This window comes from Tursiops truncatus, chromosome 20, assembly GCF_011762595.2.
Source record: "Tursiops truncatus isolate mTurTru1 chromosome 20, mTurTru1.mat.Y, whole genome shotgun sequence".
Lineage (NCBI taxonomy): Eukaryota > Metazoa > Chordata > Mammalia > Artiodactyla > Delphinidae > Tursiops > Tursiops truncatus.
In genome coordinates this window covers 46,480,431-46,498,628 of record NC_047053.1, presented here as the reverse complement: position 1 = coordinate 46,498,628, position 18,198 = coordinate 46,480,431, and the positions used below count along the sequence as shown (strand labels likewise).

At 52.9% G+C, this 18,198-nt stretch overlaps 1 protein-coding gene and 1 long non-coding RNA gene across 4 annotated transcripts; one reads left to right on the top strand and one right to left on the bottom strand.

The window, feature by feature from the left end:
* Positions 1-777: 777 nt before the first annotated feature.
* ARHGDIA (Rho GDP dissociation inhibitor alpha) lies at positions 778-8,848 on the bottom strand. 3 transcript variants are annotated; one of them, XM_033847834.2, is made up of 7 exons: positions 8,723-8,848; positions 6,984-7,200; positions 6,798-6,881; positions 6,458-6,534; positions 6,314-6,377; positions 5,973-6,186; positions 778-859 (listed from the first exon to the last, which is right to left on the bottom strand). In XM_033847834.2, the coding sequence occupies exons 2-6, from the start codon at positions 7,171-7,173 to the stop codon at positions 5,987-5,989; spliced, it is 615 nt and encodes a 204-aa protein (XP_033703725.1). In that variant the 5' UTR covers positions 7,174-7,200; positions 8,723-8,848; the 3' UTR covers positions 778-859; positions 5,973-5,986. The 3 variants fall into 3 exon arrangements, with proteins under 3 accessions (XP_033703725.1, XP_019796273.1, XP_019796272.1); XM_019940714.3 differs by lacking the exon at positions 778-859 and having other exon boundaries at positions 4,824-6,186; XM_019940713.3 differs by lacking the exons at positions 778-859; positions 8,723-8,848 and adding an exon at positions 8,048-8,194 and having other exon boundaries at positions 4,824-6,186.
* LOC141277269 (uncharacterized) lies at positions 8,609-17,519 on the top strand. The gene is made up of 2 exons (XR_012328348.1): positions 8,609-10,655; positions 12,983-17,519. It is a non-coding gene; the product is annotated as an uncharacterized lncRNA (long non-coding RNA).
* The last annotated feature ends 679 nt before the right edge of the window (positions 17,520-18,198 follow it).

The window sequence follows — 18,198 nt, the reverse complement described above, 5'->3', positions numbered from 1 at the left end:
GGGCGCTCCAGGTGGCGGCGTAGCGAGGCGCAGGGGCAGCGCGCGGGGGGCGCGGGGAGGACCGAGGCAGGACGCGATGGGGCCGGCAAGACTCGGCTCGGCCCGGAATGGGGCCGCCTGCCTTGGTGAGAGGGTTCAGGGCCGGCACCGTCTCCTGCGGCACCTTCTCTCCCTCCCACCGGCTGCCAGTCCCACGAAGCAGCCCCTGGGTCGCTTTCAGGCGCCCGGGTAGACCCGCGCCGTCCACTAGGGGGGTCGCTAGCGGCCACCGAGCCCTAAAATGCGGCCGAGCAGCGTGACTGGGAGTGAGCGTAACACGCACCGGACGTCAAGACTGAGGACGGGAGGGGAGTGTACGATATTCCCTTGATGCCTTTTTATATTGACATGTTGAGATATTTTGTATACGATGACTTAAGTAAAAGTATTAAAGCTTTTTTTTTCCTCCAGTTTTTTTCTTTAACGTGGCTTTAGAACATTTAAAATAACATACGTCGCCCAAATGTTGCTTCTGTCGGGCGGCGCGGCTCTGGACGGAGCAGCTCCTTTTCCTTCACAGCTCAAAGCCTAACTCTAACCCCACCCCACCCCCGTCTACACTCTCTTCTTCATTTGTGTTCACTTCCTCGGTTGTGAAATGCCAACCCCACTGATTTTCATTCATCATCGATTTAATAACTTGACAGGAAAAAGGAGGACACGCCCACATTAAATGTACACGTTGGCACTATAATAACATCCTGATTTCGGAAATGGTAAAACAGAGAAAAAAAGATGTTTTTGTACTTCTGAGAGTTTGCATTTATTGACACGTAGCTCCTGAGGGCCTGTCTTCTCATCTCTTGTGGTACTTCCTCACCTAGAATATGAATTCCTGAAGGTCAAGACCAGGTTCTCTGTGCCCCTCCCCCAGGGCCAGTAGAACAAGAGTCAGTCAGAGGTGGTTGTAGCTCCTGGGATGCCTGTCTACCTCACAGAAGGCACTGTACAGGAGCTGGGCCTCAGGCAACGAAAGGCTATGAACATGTGTCTCTGCAGCTGCAGCCTCCACCCCAGTTCAGTGGGGTCCTGGCCCGCTGAGTGGCAGTGATTCAAAATAAGCCATCACAGGCACCCTCTGCTCTCTGGGAAAGGGTGGGAATTGCCTCATATCTCCTGCCCTATCTCCCAACATTTTTGTGATTGCCATGACCCCGATTTACAGACCACAATTTGGGTCTGAGACAAGGGACATTTGTACCACGTCTAGATTTCAGAGGCACTCATGAAATCAGAGTTTAGATGCCTAAATTTTTGGACTTTAGTTTTTTCATCTGATAGGGACAGAGTGAAGAGATACCAAGATGTTGATTAGTTTGTGATGGTTTGGAGGCAGCTTAGCCTCACAGCATACGGTAAAGTAGTTACAAAAGATGAGAATACTGGGACCAAGGGGAGAACAGACCAGACGCAGGACAGCAAGGATCTGAGTTGCTGGCTGTGGTTGACTCTCACTCTGGTTCAGTCTGGGCCTCCATGGCCAAAGCCAAGGGTAATTGGGACACACCTTGATGCAGGTGATGACAGGCCACTGTTCTGCAGCCCAGGTGAACCCAGCCAAGTCATCGTTCTGTGAAAACCAGGGCTCTGGCCTGGGCAGGGCACGGTATTTTCATGCCTTGCCTGCATTGGTGCACCTTCTCAAAGCACGTCCGCAGGGAAGTGGGGTTCCCAGAAAGCTGGAGGGAGGCCATGTTTGTGGATGCCCCAGGTCTCCAGTCTCTGGGGTTGGTCAGTAGTTGGGTGAGGTGCAGGGGTGCATCCTTCCCCCCAGGACACAGGCCAGGTTCACTGTACACCTCTGCAAGCCTTGGCCCTGAGGGGAGGGCCAGCGTCTGTCTTTTTCCTAAGGCCACTCACATGCCTTTCACGGGCAACTCTAGGAAGAGGCGACGGAGCCGTGTTCACTCTCATACCAGTGCCCTGAGCTGGAGTGCACCTTTGGAGAGCAGAGCCCCAGTGGCTGTGGCTCTGGCATCTCTCTGAACCCAGTACAGCTGCTTCAGGATGTCCTCCAGGGGTCTCTCACGCCCAGAGGAAGTGCTCATTAAACACTGGTTGAACAACTGAGTGGTAAAACATATTGATAAAGACTACTCTCAAAAATAGAGTTCTTGGGGACTTCCCTGGTGGCGCAGTGGTTAAGAATCCACCTGCCAATGCAGGGGACATGGGTTCGAGCCCTGGTCTGGGAAGATCCCACATGCCGCAGAGCAACTAAGCCCGTGCGCCACAGCTACTGAGCCTGCACTCTACAACCCGTGAGCCAGAACTACTGAAGCCGGTGCGCCTAGAGCCCGTGCTCTGCAACAAGAGGAGCCACCCAATGAGATGCCTGCGCACTGCAACGAAGAGTAGCTGCTGCTCGCCACAACTCAAGAAAGCCTGCGTCGCAGCAACGAAGACCCAATGCAGCCAGAAAAATAAATTAATTAAAAAAAAAAAAAGATTCCACGCTTCCACAGCAGGGGGCGCGGGTTTGATCCCCCGTCAGGGATCTAAGATCCTGCGTCCCGCCTGGTGTGGCCAAATATTAAAAAAACAAAAAAAGTTCTCAGAATAAAACAACTCCCTTTCAACCCAACTGGAGGCATTGAGGGAGTTAACAGCTGGCTCCTGGACACCCAGGAAGTCCTCCTGACTGCAGGTTTCCACTGTGGAGCAGGAGCAGGGTAGTGAGGGCTGTGCCATGGGCCACACAGCCCTGCACATGGGTGAGCTGGGACATAGGAAGAAGGTGCAGTGGTTGAGCGTGGCCCTGGTGGACTGAAGTGGACCCTGATTGTAAAGTATGACAGTGCTGGGCATGGAGAAGATTCTAGCAAGCTACAATAACTGGTGAGTAGTCACAATAAAGGCGCTGACCTGGTGTCCACTGCCACTCTCCTCAGTGGAAGAAGGGTCCATCTAGGGGATGGCTGAGGAGGCAGAAGCTTGGGGATGACTAGGGCTATGGACAGAGGGAGGGAGTGGAGAGGAAGGGTCACAGGCACTGGCTCACTAGGGCAGGGAGCCCAGGCCCAGCGGCACTGAGCTGTACAGACAGGTTTGGGTTTGGGGTGGAACCAGAAGGATCAGGTTAGACTTGGGACCTGAGAGACACGTCATGCAGGTCCTGCAGGTGCCACCTCATGTAATCCTTCACCAGAGGAGGAACGAGAACAAAGTCCTGGCTGTTGGCAGCGTGTCTGTGCTACTTGGCACTTGGGGTCTGAGTTCACATATCAAACCAAAGCTTGGAAAATCCAAGAGCTAGTAGGCCTCCTGGCTTGCCGGAGCCTCGGAAGGCCCTCGCCCAATAAACCAAACGGCTGCCAGCACAGGCTGACCCTAGGTTTGAAGATTTTCACTGGACCTCTTAGGAGGTGGACAGGGAGAGATAGAGCGGCTGTGGCTGGCCCCGGGGCTCCTGCAGACTGAAACTTGTAGCCACCGCCTGGGAGCCTTTCCCCTCCAAAGGTAGAGCTGTTTCAGAGGTAGCTGTGTCTGAGTTTAGTGGGAAAGGCCTTGGGCCTCGGAACCCAAGCTGTGCAGTCTCACTACCTCCCCCTGCCTCCAGCAGACAGTCCTGGGAGAGGCTGGTTAGGGTCCTTGACCCCTGTGGATTCCAGAGCTGGGGGGTACGGCTCTTGGATTTACGTCTGGGCCAGCTGCTGCACCAAGTGGCATTTTATCCCATTACCCAGCCCAGCGCCCAGACTCCAAAATCCCACCAGGGCCCTGGTAAGGAAGGCCAGGAGATAGCCAGCCCTGTGGGTGCCATCCTGGCATGACATGTGGTCACTGAACTGCGGATGGAGGTGAAAGGGTACCTCCGAGTCCATCCCAGCTGGTGATAAGGTCCTGGGAGGGCTCACCCTACTGATAAGCACTGGGAGGAGTGCAGCCAAGGCGGGATCAGGGAAGCGGCTGCCTAGGTGTGACACATACCACTCTCCTCACCGGCTCAGCACAAAGGGAGATTTTGCAACCAACACTGAGCCATAAAAGGGAGTTTCTGGAACCGACACTCCGGAGCTGGGGATTCCTAACTGCCCTTTCCTGCCTTAGGGCTGGGAAAGGGTGTGTTAGGTACTGGGTGCCCTTGGAGGTGATGCTCTGAGGCAGCACAGTCCCTGCTACCCCAAGGTCCTGAAGAGACCCTGATGGTCAGCGGGACTGGCTGTGGAGCATGCATGGCCCTTGGCAGTCCTTCAGGGCTCGCTAGGTGCTCTCTTGTACCTCCATGCAGCGAGGGTCCCCCTCTCCTCCCGTTCATCTCACCTTACCAATCCCACCTTTGGACCTCTGGCCCTGCCTGGCCCTACAGGGCACAGGGGCTTGGCCGGCCTTCCATGTCACCCTCCATTGGCCCTGCTGCCCATGGTGCCAACTTCTCCACCTTCCTACCTAGCTTGGAGTCCTTATCCCAGGTCCCTTGCGACCCAGTCATCCCATTTGTTCCCAAGTCTTCAGCACGATTCCTCTTCTCTGAGGCTGAAAGTGTTCCCTCCCAGAGGCTCAGACAGGGCCCATGAGTCGGGTGCCGGAGCCACTCTGGACACCCCACCGGGTCCAGGGCCTGACTGTGCCCCGCCCTTTCCCCACAAGAGCTGAAAGGGTAGCACTGGCCTCGCGGGCTGACATGACTAAGAAAGGGCTTAAAACCCATTATCCTTCAACAGCCACAGGAGCAGTGGCGACTGCACCTGGCCCCTGGCCGGCCTCTGGGTGCCCTGGGGTAGCAGAGGAATGGGGCCCCACTTCCCCTTTCCCACCAGGAGACGACCAGCAGACACCCTGGCTCCTTAGGGGGAGTTTATTTCCCGGTCAGAAAAGGAGAAGCAGGACAGGCTCTTGTGCGTTCTAGGCCCGGGCCTGACCGGGGAGGGGCAGGGTTGGGTGGGGGGCACAGGGGACGGCTCCAGCTGTGCAAGCTTGGTCCCACAGTTGTCCTGGCTGGGTCCTGGTTGGCCTGCTGGGGATGGTGGCACCGAGCCTGGGGGCAGAGGCAGCAGGCCAGTGGGCCCAGAGGACGGCACATATGGAGGCAATAAATACCGACAGGCCAGGCACATGACTCCAGGCCGGCAGGCCCAGGCGGGACAGGTAAGGCTTGGCCACTGGTTTTGTCTGCTGAGGGCTCTCTCGTGGGGCTGTGGGCTCTAGGCACTGCCCACCGGGACAGAGAAGGCAGAGGTGTGAGGACACCCAGCCTCCCAGATGGGACTGGAGGCCGCTCAAGGTTTGGCATTTGGCTTTCCCAAGCCCCTGGAGCCGTCCCCGCAGCCCTGGCCAGGGGGAGGGGGACTGGCCAGGCCCAGGCAGACCGGGGAGCAGCAGCAGCACATCCCACACACCTTCTCGGGCCACGGGGATCACAGACAGGGCAGGGACTGGGGGAGACCACATGCTCATGCAGACACGGGGTTAGGAGATTAGTGACGCCCCCTCAGCACACGTTCCACATGTTAAGGCATCATGGTTAGACGGTTACTGACAGCGATGGATGGACTGACCGGGGAGAAGTGAAAGCTGGAGGACGACCGGCCCAACGAGGCCCCACGTGGTACACCCCACCCCCACCAGGAGGGCGTGCCAGAACAGGAGGTGGGGCAACAGAGAAGGCCCAGGGGACCTAAGCCCCTCTGCAATGCCTGGCTCCCTTGCCAGGACCTCAGGTCGGGTTAGGACAGTGGGGAAACCTCAAGGGATACAGAAGGGGAGGTGTAGACCTCCCTCCCCACAGCACAGGCGGAAGCAGCAACAACACTAGACCACCGAGGAGGCTGGGGCCAGCAGGCTGGAAGGGTGGAGGAGGGACAGACAGGCCGGCCAGGAGGCAGACCAGGGGGAGTGGCGGCAGCGTGGGCGGGCCCTGTCAGCACTTTGGTCTGGGGTCGGGAGGGGTGGGGAGGGGCATGTCCGTCCTTCCGTCCGCCCGCCCTGCCCACCTCCCAGCCACGGCTCAGTCCTTCCACTCCTTCTTGATGGTGAGGTTCCACTCCCAGGACAGGTGGTCAGTCCTGTCGTCGTCTGTGAAACGGGACTTGATGTTGTAGCTGCCTCGAGCCAGCATGCCCTTGGGGGCCTCCTCCATGGGGGTCAGGAACTCGTATTCCTCCGCCCGAGGCCCATAGCTCCCCACCATGTAGTCGGTCTTGTCAACTGCGATGCAGAAAAGGCGTCAGTCAGGGAGCAGAGCTGGGTGTTTCCTCTCTCCCTCCCGATCCCTGAGCCCCTGGGTGGCCACCTCCCTCCTGGGGGCTCGGGCCTGGCGCCCACCCTCACTCACTCTTAACGCCTTTCCTGTACGTGTGCTGGATGTACTTCATGCCGGACACGATCTCTCGGTTCACCTGCAAGGAGGCACCCCAAGCAGGGCTCAGCCAGGATCCCCAGCCCCAGACCCTGGCACCTCCCTGAGCCTCCTCCTTACCCGGAAGGAGATTTTTATCCTGTATTCCACACCTTCCTTCAGCACAAAGGACTGCTTCTTAAAGCTCTCCAGATCACCTGCATTTGACAGGAACGCCACACTAGGAGGTTCAGCCAGGGGAAGCCTCTGGCCCTGGTGGGGTGCCCCTTCCACCCGGCGCCCCCACATAAGCCTTGGCAACCCAGACCTAGACCACACCAAAGCCAGAGCCTTTTAAGACCACTTGGCTACACTTCTTGTGCTCCCCACAAGAGGGCGCCAGCACCCCAACAAACTATTTTTAGGGGAAGCAGCAGGGTGCCAGGCAGCCCCAGCCAGGAACCTCAGAGATGCCACTCACCTGTCAGGTCCAGCTCCAAGGGGCCCGGGGCGGTGCTACAAACCAGAATCAGTCGGGTCACCACAACATTGGGGACATTGGGGTCTGCAAAGTGACAGCAAGTTAGAGTTTCACCAGTGGGGAAAATAGTAGCAAACATCCAGAAAAGCGACAGGTGTCCACACACACCCACCAGGGCCCACTCACCAGCGGACACGGCCACACGGCCCAGCAGGGCCTCCTTGTACTTGCGCAGACTCTCGTCGTCCTTGTCCAGCTCCTGGATCTCCTGGATGCTCTTCTGGGCCGGGGGCTTGTAGTTGACCGAGTGCTCATCCTCCTCGTTCTCAGCCGCAATCTGCGCCAGCTGCTCGGCTGTGGGCTCCTGCTCAGCCATACTCACCTCTAGCTAGGTCTGGGACACCTGTGGGCAGGGTAGCATGGGCTGTGGCATCTCGGAGGGACCCAGTGTTCCCCCTCCTGCCCCTCTGCAAGTCCCCCAGGTGATCTGCGTCAGATCTCTGCAGGTGGCCAAGCCCCACCTGGGCCCAAGGAGAGGTGCACCTTCTGTAACAGGAAAGCAACGACAGCCAGAACTTTGAAAAGGCCCCAGACAGTGGCTCCTGAGGCCCAGAGGGGCCACACTTACCTCCTTGCCCTGCCTACCTCAGGGGACCCCACCCCAGGTCCAGCACCCAGAGCTAAATGGAACCTGCAGCCTGCTCCTAGGGGAGACCAAGCACAGCTCCCCTGCTGCCCAGGAAACAGCAGCACCCTGGTCCCTCCAGGCAACATCAGGACCAAGTCCTGCTGCTTATTCTGAACTGCCCAGGCCCTTGCCTCAAGGGACCCCTCCTGCTGGGTCCTCTCTAACCAGAGGGTTCCTTCGGACACGTCCTAGCTGCAAACCAAAGCCTTTGTGCAAGACACGGGTCAGTTCTGTCTCACCCTTCAAACACAGGACTCTCCTAAGGCTCAGATGACAAGGCCAACCTCAGTCTCACAGGTAAGTCCTAAAATGGCATGAGAGATCCTAAGTGTCTGCCAACCGTATCTCCAATTGTGAGGGTCTGCGACCTAGAATTTGCGAACCGCTGCAAACATGTGGTAGTCTCAGGACCCTCCTTCCGGACCCTGCCCCAGAAGAGCCCGCAGCAGTGCTGACAAAGCGAGGAGCAGCGATGGGGCAACCACTGGGCTTCCTTCGGTAAGGATGACCGTCGCACCCCCTAGAATCCCTGAGGAGTATCTGAAACCCGCTCAGATCTAACCTGGAGGTGCAGGAGGTGGGTCAGGGCCACCAGTTGCCAGTAAAGATAGCCAAGGCTGGGACCCGTGCGAGGATCAGATCTTACAAAGGGCCGCTAGGGACCCGGAACCGCCCGGCCGCCGCAGGCAGGGTGGGGCCGGCCCGCTTTTCCAGACCTCCCTGCTGCTTCCTCTGGAATTCCTCTTGAAGACTCACGCCCTAACGCCACTCAATCGCGGCCGCAGGCGACAGGATCCTTTAAGTGCGATGGCGCGGCCCGCACTTCCGCAGGGCCTGCAATCTGGGCCGGGCGCGGCCCGGCGCGTGGGGTGGGGCGCGGGGACCTCACCGCCCAAGGGAAGGGGCGTCCGGCCTGGCCCGGGCCCGCGCGCACCAGCGGGGAGGGGGTCCTGGGCACGAGCGGCGACCACAAAAGAGGCCTGCACAACCCCCGGATCCCGCCCCCAGCACCCAAGCCCCCGCCTCCGGATCCCAGCGCCCCCGACCCGCACGTGGGCCCGCCCTACGCCCAGGCCACCGCTCGCTGTCAATGCCGCCCCCGCCCGGCGCAGACCCCTCGGCTGGGCTGGCGGGCGGGGCGGGCGGCGAGAACAAAGGCGCGGCCCCGGCCTCCTCCCCCGCGGCCGCCCCGCCTGCCGCGCCCACCGCGCTCGCCAGCCCCGCCGCCCGCGCTCACCGGAGGATCGTCCTCGCCGCTCTAGCGCTCCCTCCCGCACAGAATGACGAACCTTGCCGCCCCGCCCGCGCGCGCCCGGCCGGCCACTTCCGGGGTCACGCGACTTCCGCTCGCGACGAGCGGGCTGCGGAGAGCGCATGCGCGCGGGCCCTGGCGTCTGCGCGCCGCCGCCATCTTGTGGGCACGGCCTCGTGGGCGCGTCCTGCGTGGACGGTGCGACGGTGGGGACGTTTACGGGGGCCTATCCCGTTGGGGCTTCTACGCCCTTTGCCCCAGGCATTTTTTGGACCCGGGCATCCCCAGGGGTCAGCCCGCAAGCTGAAGGGGCGGGGCAGTGTTACAGTCTCGCTGAGCCCCACGCGGAACGTGGGCGCGGCGTGGCATTTCCGCGAGGTGCTGGAACGCGCGTCTGTCAACGGGCGCGTCTCCCACGGCCACGCCTCCTTCTGTGGGTATGCAGCCGTCATTCTGCGAGGACAAACGGGCCCGGCCTGTCCCCTCTAGGAGCCGGGGTCAGCGGATGGCCGCCGTCCAGCCTGAGGCGGCCTTCGCGCCCAGTCGCTGCTGTCCGGCCTCCTGGAAGTTACCGCCGGACGTTCATCCGCGGGTGTCGGCCTGGCGCGCCCTTCCAGGAGAGGGATCGGTGCGCCTGCCGAGCTTTTCGCTCCTTCCAGACCAAGTCAGCATGTGGTCGCCCTGCCAGGAGCTCCTGCCCCAGACGCCACGGCCGACCCGGGTTCTCCAGCCGCATGGCGAGTATTGGACACTTGCCCATGCGCTCAACCCAGGAGCATTTTGCAGCTCCAGGTGGGGCCCATGATTTGTGACCAATGTGGTGGGCCTGGCGGAGCCCGCGCCGCCAATGCCCGCCAAGCACCCCACTTCCTCCTCCTCCTCGCGGGGTCTGAGCCCCCAAATGTTCAACACCAGAATCATCACAAACACACACCCCTAGATTGCGCGTAGGAGGGCCTTTTAGGCCATAGAACTTAATGCGAAATACTGACCTTGGTATCTTTTCGAAATGTCTTAACTTTTGATGAGTATTTGCGAGTTTTCTGTATCTAAGAGTCTCACTGGCCCCTTTACGTGTAGGAAGTTGAGTTGGCCAAAGACAGAGCATTCCAGTATGGTATTTATTCGGTGTGTGCTTCTGAGGCTTCCTGCCACTGAAAACCGCGATGCTAGAGCCAGCTGTCCTGCTGCACTGCTGAATCGCTGGTTGAGCAAAAGTTTGCTTTCCCATAACCCAAGTGCTTTTTGAAAAATACCACACTTGTTATGTTAGTCACCTATTGCTGGGTAAAAACCTACCCTGGAATTTAGCAGCTTAAAACGACCAACATTTACTATCTTGAACGAGGATTAGGGAGTTGCTCTGCGGGGTGATTCCGGCTCCAGTGTTGTGAAGTTGTGGTCAGCTGTGAGCCTGGGACCTGGTCTCAAGGATATGCAGTGGGCTGTTGGCTGGAGGGTTTAGTTCCCTGCTGCCCACAGCTTCTGGCGTCTCTATAAGGCAGTTGGCGTCCCCCAAGTGAGGCCTCAGAAACAGAAACAGAGGGACTTTCCTGGTGGTCCAGTGGGCAAAACTGCACTCCCAATGCAGGGGGCCAGGGTTCAATCCCTGGTGGGGGGACTAGATCCTGCATGCCACAACTAAGAGTCCACATGCAGCAACGAAGATCCTGCGTGCAGCAAGAGAACGCAAGCAAGGGAAACAGAAAGCGCCAAAAACAAACCTGCAGTGTCCCTTACAACCTAGTGTCAGAAGTGCCATCGCTTCTGCTGTCTTCTGCTGGTCACACGGACCTTCCCCAGTACAGCGCCGGAGGAGAGCACAGGAGCATGAGGACAAGGAGGCGGCCCACCACATGGACCAAGCTAGAAAGAATGGGATTATGAAGCCCAGGGGACCTATCCCCAGCTTCAACAGGTAACCACCAGCTCGTGTCCAATCCTGTGTCATGTGTGCCCTCATTTCCTTAACACATGCAGCAAGTTTGAAGCAAACGTCAAATGTCATAAATATTTCAGCATGTATCTATTTCTAAAGAAAAGGATCCAGACTTCCCTGGTGGTGCAATGGTTAAGAATCTGCCTGCCAATGCAGGGGACACGGGTTTGATCCCTGATCTGGGAAGATCCCACATGCTGCGGATCAACTAAGCCCCTGCGCCACAACTACTGAGCCTCCGCTCTTAGAGCCCATGCTCTGCAACAAGAGAAGCCTACGACGCGGTGAGAAGCCCGCACGCTGTGACGAAGAGTAACCCCTGCTCGTGGCAGCTAGAGAAAGCTCACGCACAGCAACGAAGACCCAACGCAGCCTAAATAAATAAATAAATAAATATTTTAAAAAAAATTAAAAAAAGAAAAGGATCCTTTGGGAGTAAATAATAGCAGTACAGTCATCCCACAAACCACTCCAGGACTTCCCTGGAGGTCCAGTAGTTAAGACTTTGCGCTTCCACTGCATGGGACATGGGTTCAATCCCTGGTCGGGGAACTAAGATCCAATATTCCCACATGCTGCGTGGCGCAGCCTAAAAACAAAGAAACCAACCAAACGCAGTGGCCTGGAGCAGCGGTTTATGGTTCTCTCCTATTCTGTGGGCTGAGGGCTGGGCTTTCTTTCGTGCAGTTGTAATCAGCTTGGTCGTGCTGCAGCCATAAAGACTGGCCATGAAGACTGGCCGTCAAGATGGCACCATTTCAACAGCCTGGGCTGTTGGCCCGAGGACCGCCCACACAACTCCCATGGGATTTTGGCCGCTGGACTCCAAGAGCAAATGTTCCAAGAGGCCTTTCTACTGTGAAGGAAGGGCACGGCCTAGCAGTAAGGGCAGGTGAGAATCAGGAGTGGAGATGTAGGGAACAGTAGCCAACATTCAATTCACGAATCACTCAGTTTATTACACACGGTTACAAAGTAGGGAAAAGGGGGTAATGAACCACTCCAAGAAGAAGTCTGAGAAGGCGGCGTCTCAGCACAAGCAGCATCTCTGGTCTGGCCACAGGTCTTGAGACAAGTGTGAATGGGAAGTTGCCTTCCGCTCTGACAGGGCCTCTGGCAACGTTCAAAAGGCTGGAACAGCTCTCAACAACATGGAGTCGGGTCCTTCAGGGAAGAGTCTTCAAGTCACTGGGCTTAGTGGTCTCTTAAGGAGCAACAGTTACCCCCTGGGGGAGGGGTCTTCACTCTATCAGTTGTTCCTTCTCTTCCAGTGACATATATCATCCATCAAACTTCTTATCTAAAGTAACACTCTTAGTTTATCACTTAAGATACTCGCAGTGCTACAACAGACATTTCAAAACAATTAACATGGACGTTCACGTTGGCCAGTGTGACTCCATTTTGAGCTACATAACATGTCTTAACAATAGCTTAAATCCTACAAGTTTCACACAAGATGAGTAGGAATCATAACAGAAAAGAAATCACATCATAACAGAGTTAGATTCCACCTCTCAACGGGAATAGAAACAAAGGATGTGTGACCCTCTTGTGTAAAACACACTCTCTGCCTCCCAGGACCCCCAGAAGTCTCATCCCATCATGGCTTCTGGTCAAGACTGGTGAGGGTGAGGCTGGGGGGTGTGGCTTCTCTTAATCTGAAAATTGGAGCTGAAGACCCAGAAGACCTGCTTTGTGGCACCAGACAAAACAATTGTCTCACTCCCTAACCTTCAGAATCTGTGACCATAGTAAAATATGTTTCACACCACGTTTTGGAGTAATTTAAAGAGCAGTAGGTACCTGGAATACCAACCAAGAAAATATAACAAACTCTTAAATATCATTAAAGATCTAACCAATATTTTCCTTGATTGTACTGAGTTCTTTTACTTTTTGTTAGAGCTTCATACATTGCATTAGTTGTGTTAGGGTCTTCTTTTTTTTTTTTTTTTGCGGTACATGGGCCTCTCACTGTTGTGGCCTCTCCCGTTGCGGAGCACAGGCTCCAGACGTGCAGGCCCAGCGGCCACGGCTCACGGGCCCAGCCGCTCCGTGGCATGTGGGATCCTCCCGGACCAGGGCACGAACCCATGTCCCCTGCATCAGCAGGTGGACTCTCAACCACTGCGCCACCAGGGAAGCCCTAGGGTCTTCTTTAATAGGATCATCCTCTCTGCTCTGTGCAGTGTCCTGTTGAAGGACCAGGATCACTGGTCCTTAGAGTCTCCCACAACTGGGACTGGCTGGCAACACCATACCCAGTGCTGACATTGTGTCCCTGCCCTTCATCCTTTCCGTAGGTGCAGGTTGGACCTGCAGGAGCTGGACCCCTTGGAATGTGACGTGTTTCTGCACCATCACAAGGGAGGAATGATGCTGCTTTGAACCTTTTATCAAATTAGCAAAGATGTGACACGCATGGCCACACCCGGAACGCCCAGCGGGGCTGGGGAGGGCTATGAAAGTACACCTTGAACCTTAACAGAATTAACAGAATTCTGAGGAAAGAACCATGGCTGTGTGCAAAGGTTTAGCTGCAAGGACATTTATTTCGGCACTTTTACAATATCAAACGTTTTCCTAACAGGGATCTGAAAAGCAGAGCAGAACACTGAGCAGCCCCAGAACATCTACACTGTAGTAAATATTAATATATATTAATTTAAAAAACCCTGTGATTAATTAAAACTTCTTATATTATTCAAATAAAAATATTTAATGACATAGAAAGGCAGATTTACTGGGGCATAATTTACAAAATCCACTCATTGAAAGTTTACAATTCAAGAATTTTTTAGTAAATTTGTAGAGGTGCATAATCCTCATGCCAAGAAAGTTTCCCTTGAGTTATTTGTAGTTGATGCCCACTCTAGCCCCCCTTCCCCCGCAGACCCTGGCAACCACTGTCCTGCTTTGTGCATCTGTAAATTTGTCTTTCCTGGACATTTCTTGTAAGTGGAATCACACAATATATAGTATTCTGGTGTCTTGTGATTTCACCTAATGTTTTGCAGTCCATCTACAGCATAGAATGCACATTTTCTCCTGTTTATTGTATAAGTAGAGCATATTCTGTTTGTATTCACTTGTCAGTTGATGCACTTTTGGTTTCCTTTTTGTCTGTTGTGAACATTTGCTGTCTTTGCATGAACGTTTGTTCATTTGTCTTGGGTAGATTGCCAAGTGTGAAATTCCTCGTGTTTTCCAAGGTGGGGATGCACCTTTTCACATTTCAGCAATGTGAAAAGGTTCCAGTTGGGCACACCCTGCCAACATTTGGCATTGTCTGTCTTTTTTTTTGGCTACATTGGGTCTTCATTGCTGCATGCGGGCTTTCTCTATTTGCGGCGAGCGGTGGCTACTCTTCGTTGCGGCAGGTGGGCTTTTCATTGCGGTGGCTTCTATGGTTGCGGAGCATGGGCTCTAGGCATGCAGGCTTCAGTAGTTGTGGCACGTGCGCTCAGTAGTTGTGGCTCACGGGCTCTAGAGCATAGGCTCAGTAGTTGTGGCGCACGGGCTTAGTTGCTCCATGGCATGTGGGATCTTCCCGGACCAGGGCTCGAACCTGTGTCCCCTGCATTGGCAGGCTGAATCTTAGCCACTGCACCACCAGGGAAGTCCCTGTCTGTCTTTTTGATTAAAGCTGTCCTAGTGGATGTGACACGGTGTCTCTTTGTGGCTTTGATTTGCATTTCCCTGTTGAAGAGTCTTCTTTGGTAAAACATCTATTCAAGTTTTTTTGTCCATTTTTAAGTTTGGTTGTTCTATTCAGTTGTAAGACTATTGATGGGTCCTGGATGGGAGTCCTTTGTCAGATATATTTTCTGTGACTTTTTTTTCTTAATGATGTCTTTTGAAGGGCAAAACCTTTTAAGTGAATTCTAACATCAATTTTTTTTTCATGGCTCATGCTTTTGATGTTGTGTCTAAGAACTCTTTGCCTAAGCCAAAGTTGTAAAGATTTTCTCCTATATTTTCTTCTGTTATGTGTACAATTTCAGCTTCCATTTAGGTCTGTACTCCATTCTGAGTTAATTTTTGTGTATAACACGTGTCAAGAGTTGAAAAGACTAATAATTCTCCCCACTGAACTGTCTTCACACGTTTGTTGAAATTTTATTCACCATAAACTTAAAAAGGGTTTATTTATAGACTCAATTCTGTTCCTTAATCTATATGCCACAACCTCTTGATTGCTGTAGCTTTGTTGTAAGTTTTGAAATCTGGTAGTGTAGGTTCTCCAACTTTATTATTCTTTTCAGAATTGTTTTGGCTATTCTAGGTCCTTTGAATTTCCATATAAATCTTAAAAATGTGTTCTCAATTTCTACAAAAGCACCTATCGATAGGAATTACATTGACTCATAAAGCAATCTGGGGAGAATTGCCATTTTAACAATATTGAATGTTCCAACCCAAAGCATGAGATTTCTACGCATCTATTTATTAAAAAAATTTTTTTGACCATGCCTTGTGGCATGCGGGATCTTAGTTCCCTGACCAAGGATTGAACCCGTGCCTCCTGCAGTGGAAGCAGGGAGTCTTAACCATTGGACCACCAGGGAAGTCCTTTAATTTTTTAATTGAAGTATAGTTGATTTACAATGTGTTTATTTCTGCTGTACAACACAGTGACTCAGTTATACACATATATACATTCTTTTTTATATACTTTTCTATTATGGTTTATCCCAGGATATTGAATATACTTCCCTGTGCTATGCAGTAGGACCTTGTTTATCCATTCTGTAACAGTTAATCCCAAACTCCCAGTCTGTCCCTCCCCCACCCCCACACAACTATTTAATCTTTAGTTTCTCTCAGCAGTATTTCAGTTTTCAGTGTGCAGGTCTGGCACTTCTATTGTTAAATTTGTTCCTTTTTTTTTTTTTTTTTTTTTTTTTGGCTACATGGAGTGGCATGTGGGATCTTAGTTCCCTGACCAGGGATCAAACCCATGCCTCCTGCACTGGCAGTGCGGAGTCTTAACCACTGGACAACCAGGGAAGTCCCAATTTTATTCTTTTTTGTATTGACATAAATAGAATTTTAATTTCATTTTTGAATTGTTGGTTGACTTCTGTGTATTGATGTTATATCCTTATATTCTGCAACCTTACTAAGCTCATTTACTAGTTCTTTTTTTTTAAATTAATAATTTATTTATTTATGGTTATGTTGGGTCTTCGTTGCTGTGCGCGGGCTTCTCATTGCGGTGGCTTCTTGTGTTGCAGAGCACAGGCTCTAGGCACGTGGGCTTCAGTAGCTGTGGCTTGAAGGCTCTAGAGCTCAGGCTCAGTAGTTGTGGCGCATGGGCTTAGTTGCTCTGCGGCATGTGGGATCTTCCCGGACCAGGGCTCGAACCCGTGTCCCTTGCATTGGCAGGCAGATTCTTAACCACTGCGCCACCAGGGAAGCCCTCATTTACTAGTTCTTAAAGTTTGTGTAATTCCTTAAGATTTTGTACCTGTAGGAGCATGTCACCTCTGAAAATCCCTGGTTTTACCCTTTCCAAGAAAAGCTTGTGTTAATCTTTTAAAAGAACATATCTTTGACAATTTAATGTCCTAAAATGATGGCATCATATAGTTTTTTTTGGCTGCCTTTGGGTCTTCATTGCTGTGTGCAGGCTTTCTCTAGTTGCGGCGAGCGGGGGCTACTCTTTGTTGCAGTGCACGGGGCTTCTTATTGCGGTGGCTTCTCTTATTGCGGAGCACAGGCTCTAGGCGAGCGGGCTTCAGTAGTTGCAGCACGCAGGCTCAGTAGTTTGTGGCTCTCGGGTTCTAGAGTGCAGGCTCAGTAGTTGTGACGTACAGGCTTAGTTGCTCCATGACATATGGGATCTTCCTGGACCAGGGCTCAAACCGTGTCCCCTGCATCGGCAGGGGGGTTCTTATTAAATATTTGAATGTTGGTGATTAACTCAATCTCCAGCCCCTCTCCCCTCCCCAGAGGTCAGGGGATAGTGGGTGGGTGGGGCTGAGAGTTCCAACCCAGTAATCAAGTCTTGGTCTTTCTGGTGACCAGCATCCAGCCTGAAACTATCCAGGGGCCGACCAAGAGTCATTCATTAACATGAATTGAAAGGGCCTTGTTATGAATAACAAAAGACAATCCTATCATTCAGGAAATTCCAAGGGATTTAGGAGCTCTGTCCCAGGAACCAGGGAGAAAGATCAATTTACTACTTATTTATTATACCACAGTCACTTTTGACGCCTTTTCTATGCTTGTGGCACTTAGGTGGGGAGGAAGCCAGGACACCTGTGGTGAGAACTTCCCGTGGGCACTTCTGGATTTGCTAGGTGAATCCTCTAAGGTGTGGTGTAGTGTGGTGTGGTCTTCTATTCCCCTTACATCTCAGGGGGGATGAGCCCCAGGTCAATTTCGGGAGGTGCTGTGGGCTTCCCAATGCTTCATCTCAGGGGACACTCTGCTGGTCCCACCTGCAGTGAGGTGCAGTAGGCTCCAGGAGCTGCCTGGTCCACCATCATCCATCACCACATCAGCTGCTGAGGACTCTTCCCAACATGCAACATTTTATTAGGTATCACAAAATGGTGATTTTTCTAACATTTCTGCATTTCTTAGCTGGAATTCTTTTAAAAGAACCTCCAGTCATCAGCTATTTAATCCCTTCAAATTACAGTTTGTATAGAAAAAAACATTAAATGTTTGTTCCTTTGCTTTTATTTGTCAATTTTTAGAATGAATTAGTGCCAAAGTAATCTCCAGATGTGAACATTAGATTTTTTTAAGTATCATCATCAACTCTTGGATGTTTATATATTTGACAAGGACCAAAAAAGAAAAAAAAAAAGAAAAAAGAAAACAACCCAGAAAGAAATATTAACTCTATGAAATCATTAATGGTAACTTGAATGGCTTGTTTATGATGGCTTTGTACATTTAAAAAAACTGGAATGCTCACATTGATTTTATATACAGATATTAATTTACAATTAATTAACATGCTAAAACATTTTATAATTTGTTTGTACAACCCACATAGATAACATAAAAATTAACTCTGGCCTAGCTTACACAAGCTGATGTATTTGAAACTAATGAGAATCGGGCTTCTCTGGTGGTGCCGTGGTTAAGAATCCACCTGCCAATGCAGGGGACATGGGTTCGAGCCCTGGTCCCGGAAGATCCCACATGCCACGAGCAACTAAGCCCATGCGTCACAACTACTGAGCCTGCGCTCTAGAGCCCGAGAACCACAACTACTGAGTCTGTGTGCCACAACTACTGAAGCCTGCACGCCTAGAGCCCATGCTCCACTACAAGAGAAGCCACTGCAAAGAGAAGCCCGCGCACTGCAACAAAGAGTAGCCCCCGCTCGCCGCAACTAGAGAAAGCCTGCGCGCAGCAACAAAGACCCAATGCAGCCAAAAATAAATAAAATAAGTAATTTTTTTTTTTTTTTTGCGGTACGCAGGCCTCTCACTGTTGTGGCCTCTCCCGTTGCGGAGCACAGGCTCTGGACGCGCAGGCTCAGCGGCCGTGGCTC

Excerpts from the sequence above, each read along its gene's own strand:
- ARHGDIA (XM_033847834.2), bottom strand. The coding sequence starts at position 7,173 with ATGGCTGAGCAGGAGCCCACAGCCGAGCAGCTGGCGCAGATTGCGGCT. Across the intron at positions 6,378-6,457 it reads GGATAAAAATCTCCTTCCGG|GTGAACCGAGAGATCGTGTC; the intron begins GTAAGGAGGAGG and ends GCCTCCTTGCAG. Across the intron at positions 6,187-6,313 it reads GTACAGGAAAGGCGTTAAGA|TTGACAAGACCGACTACATG; the intron begins GTGAGTGAGGGT and ends TCTGCATCGCAG.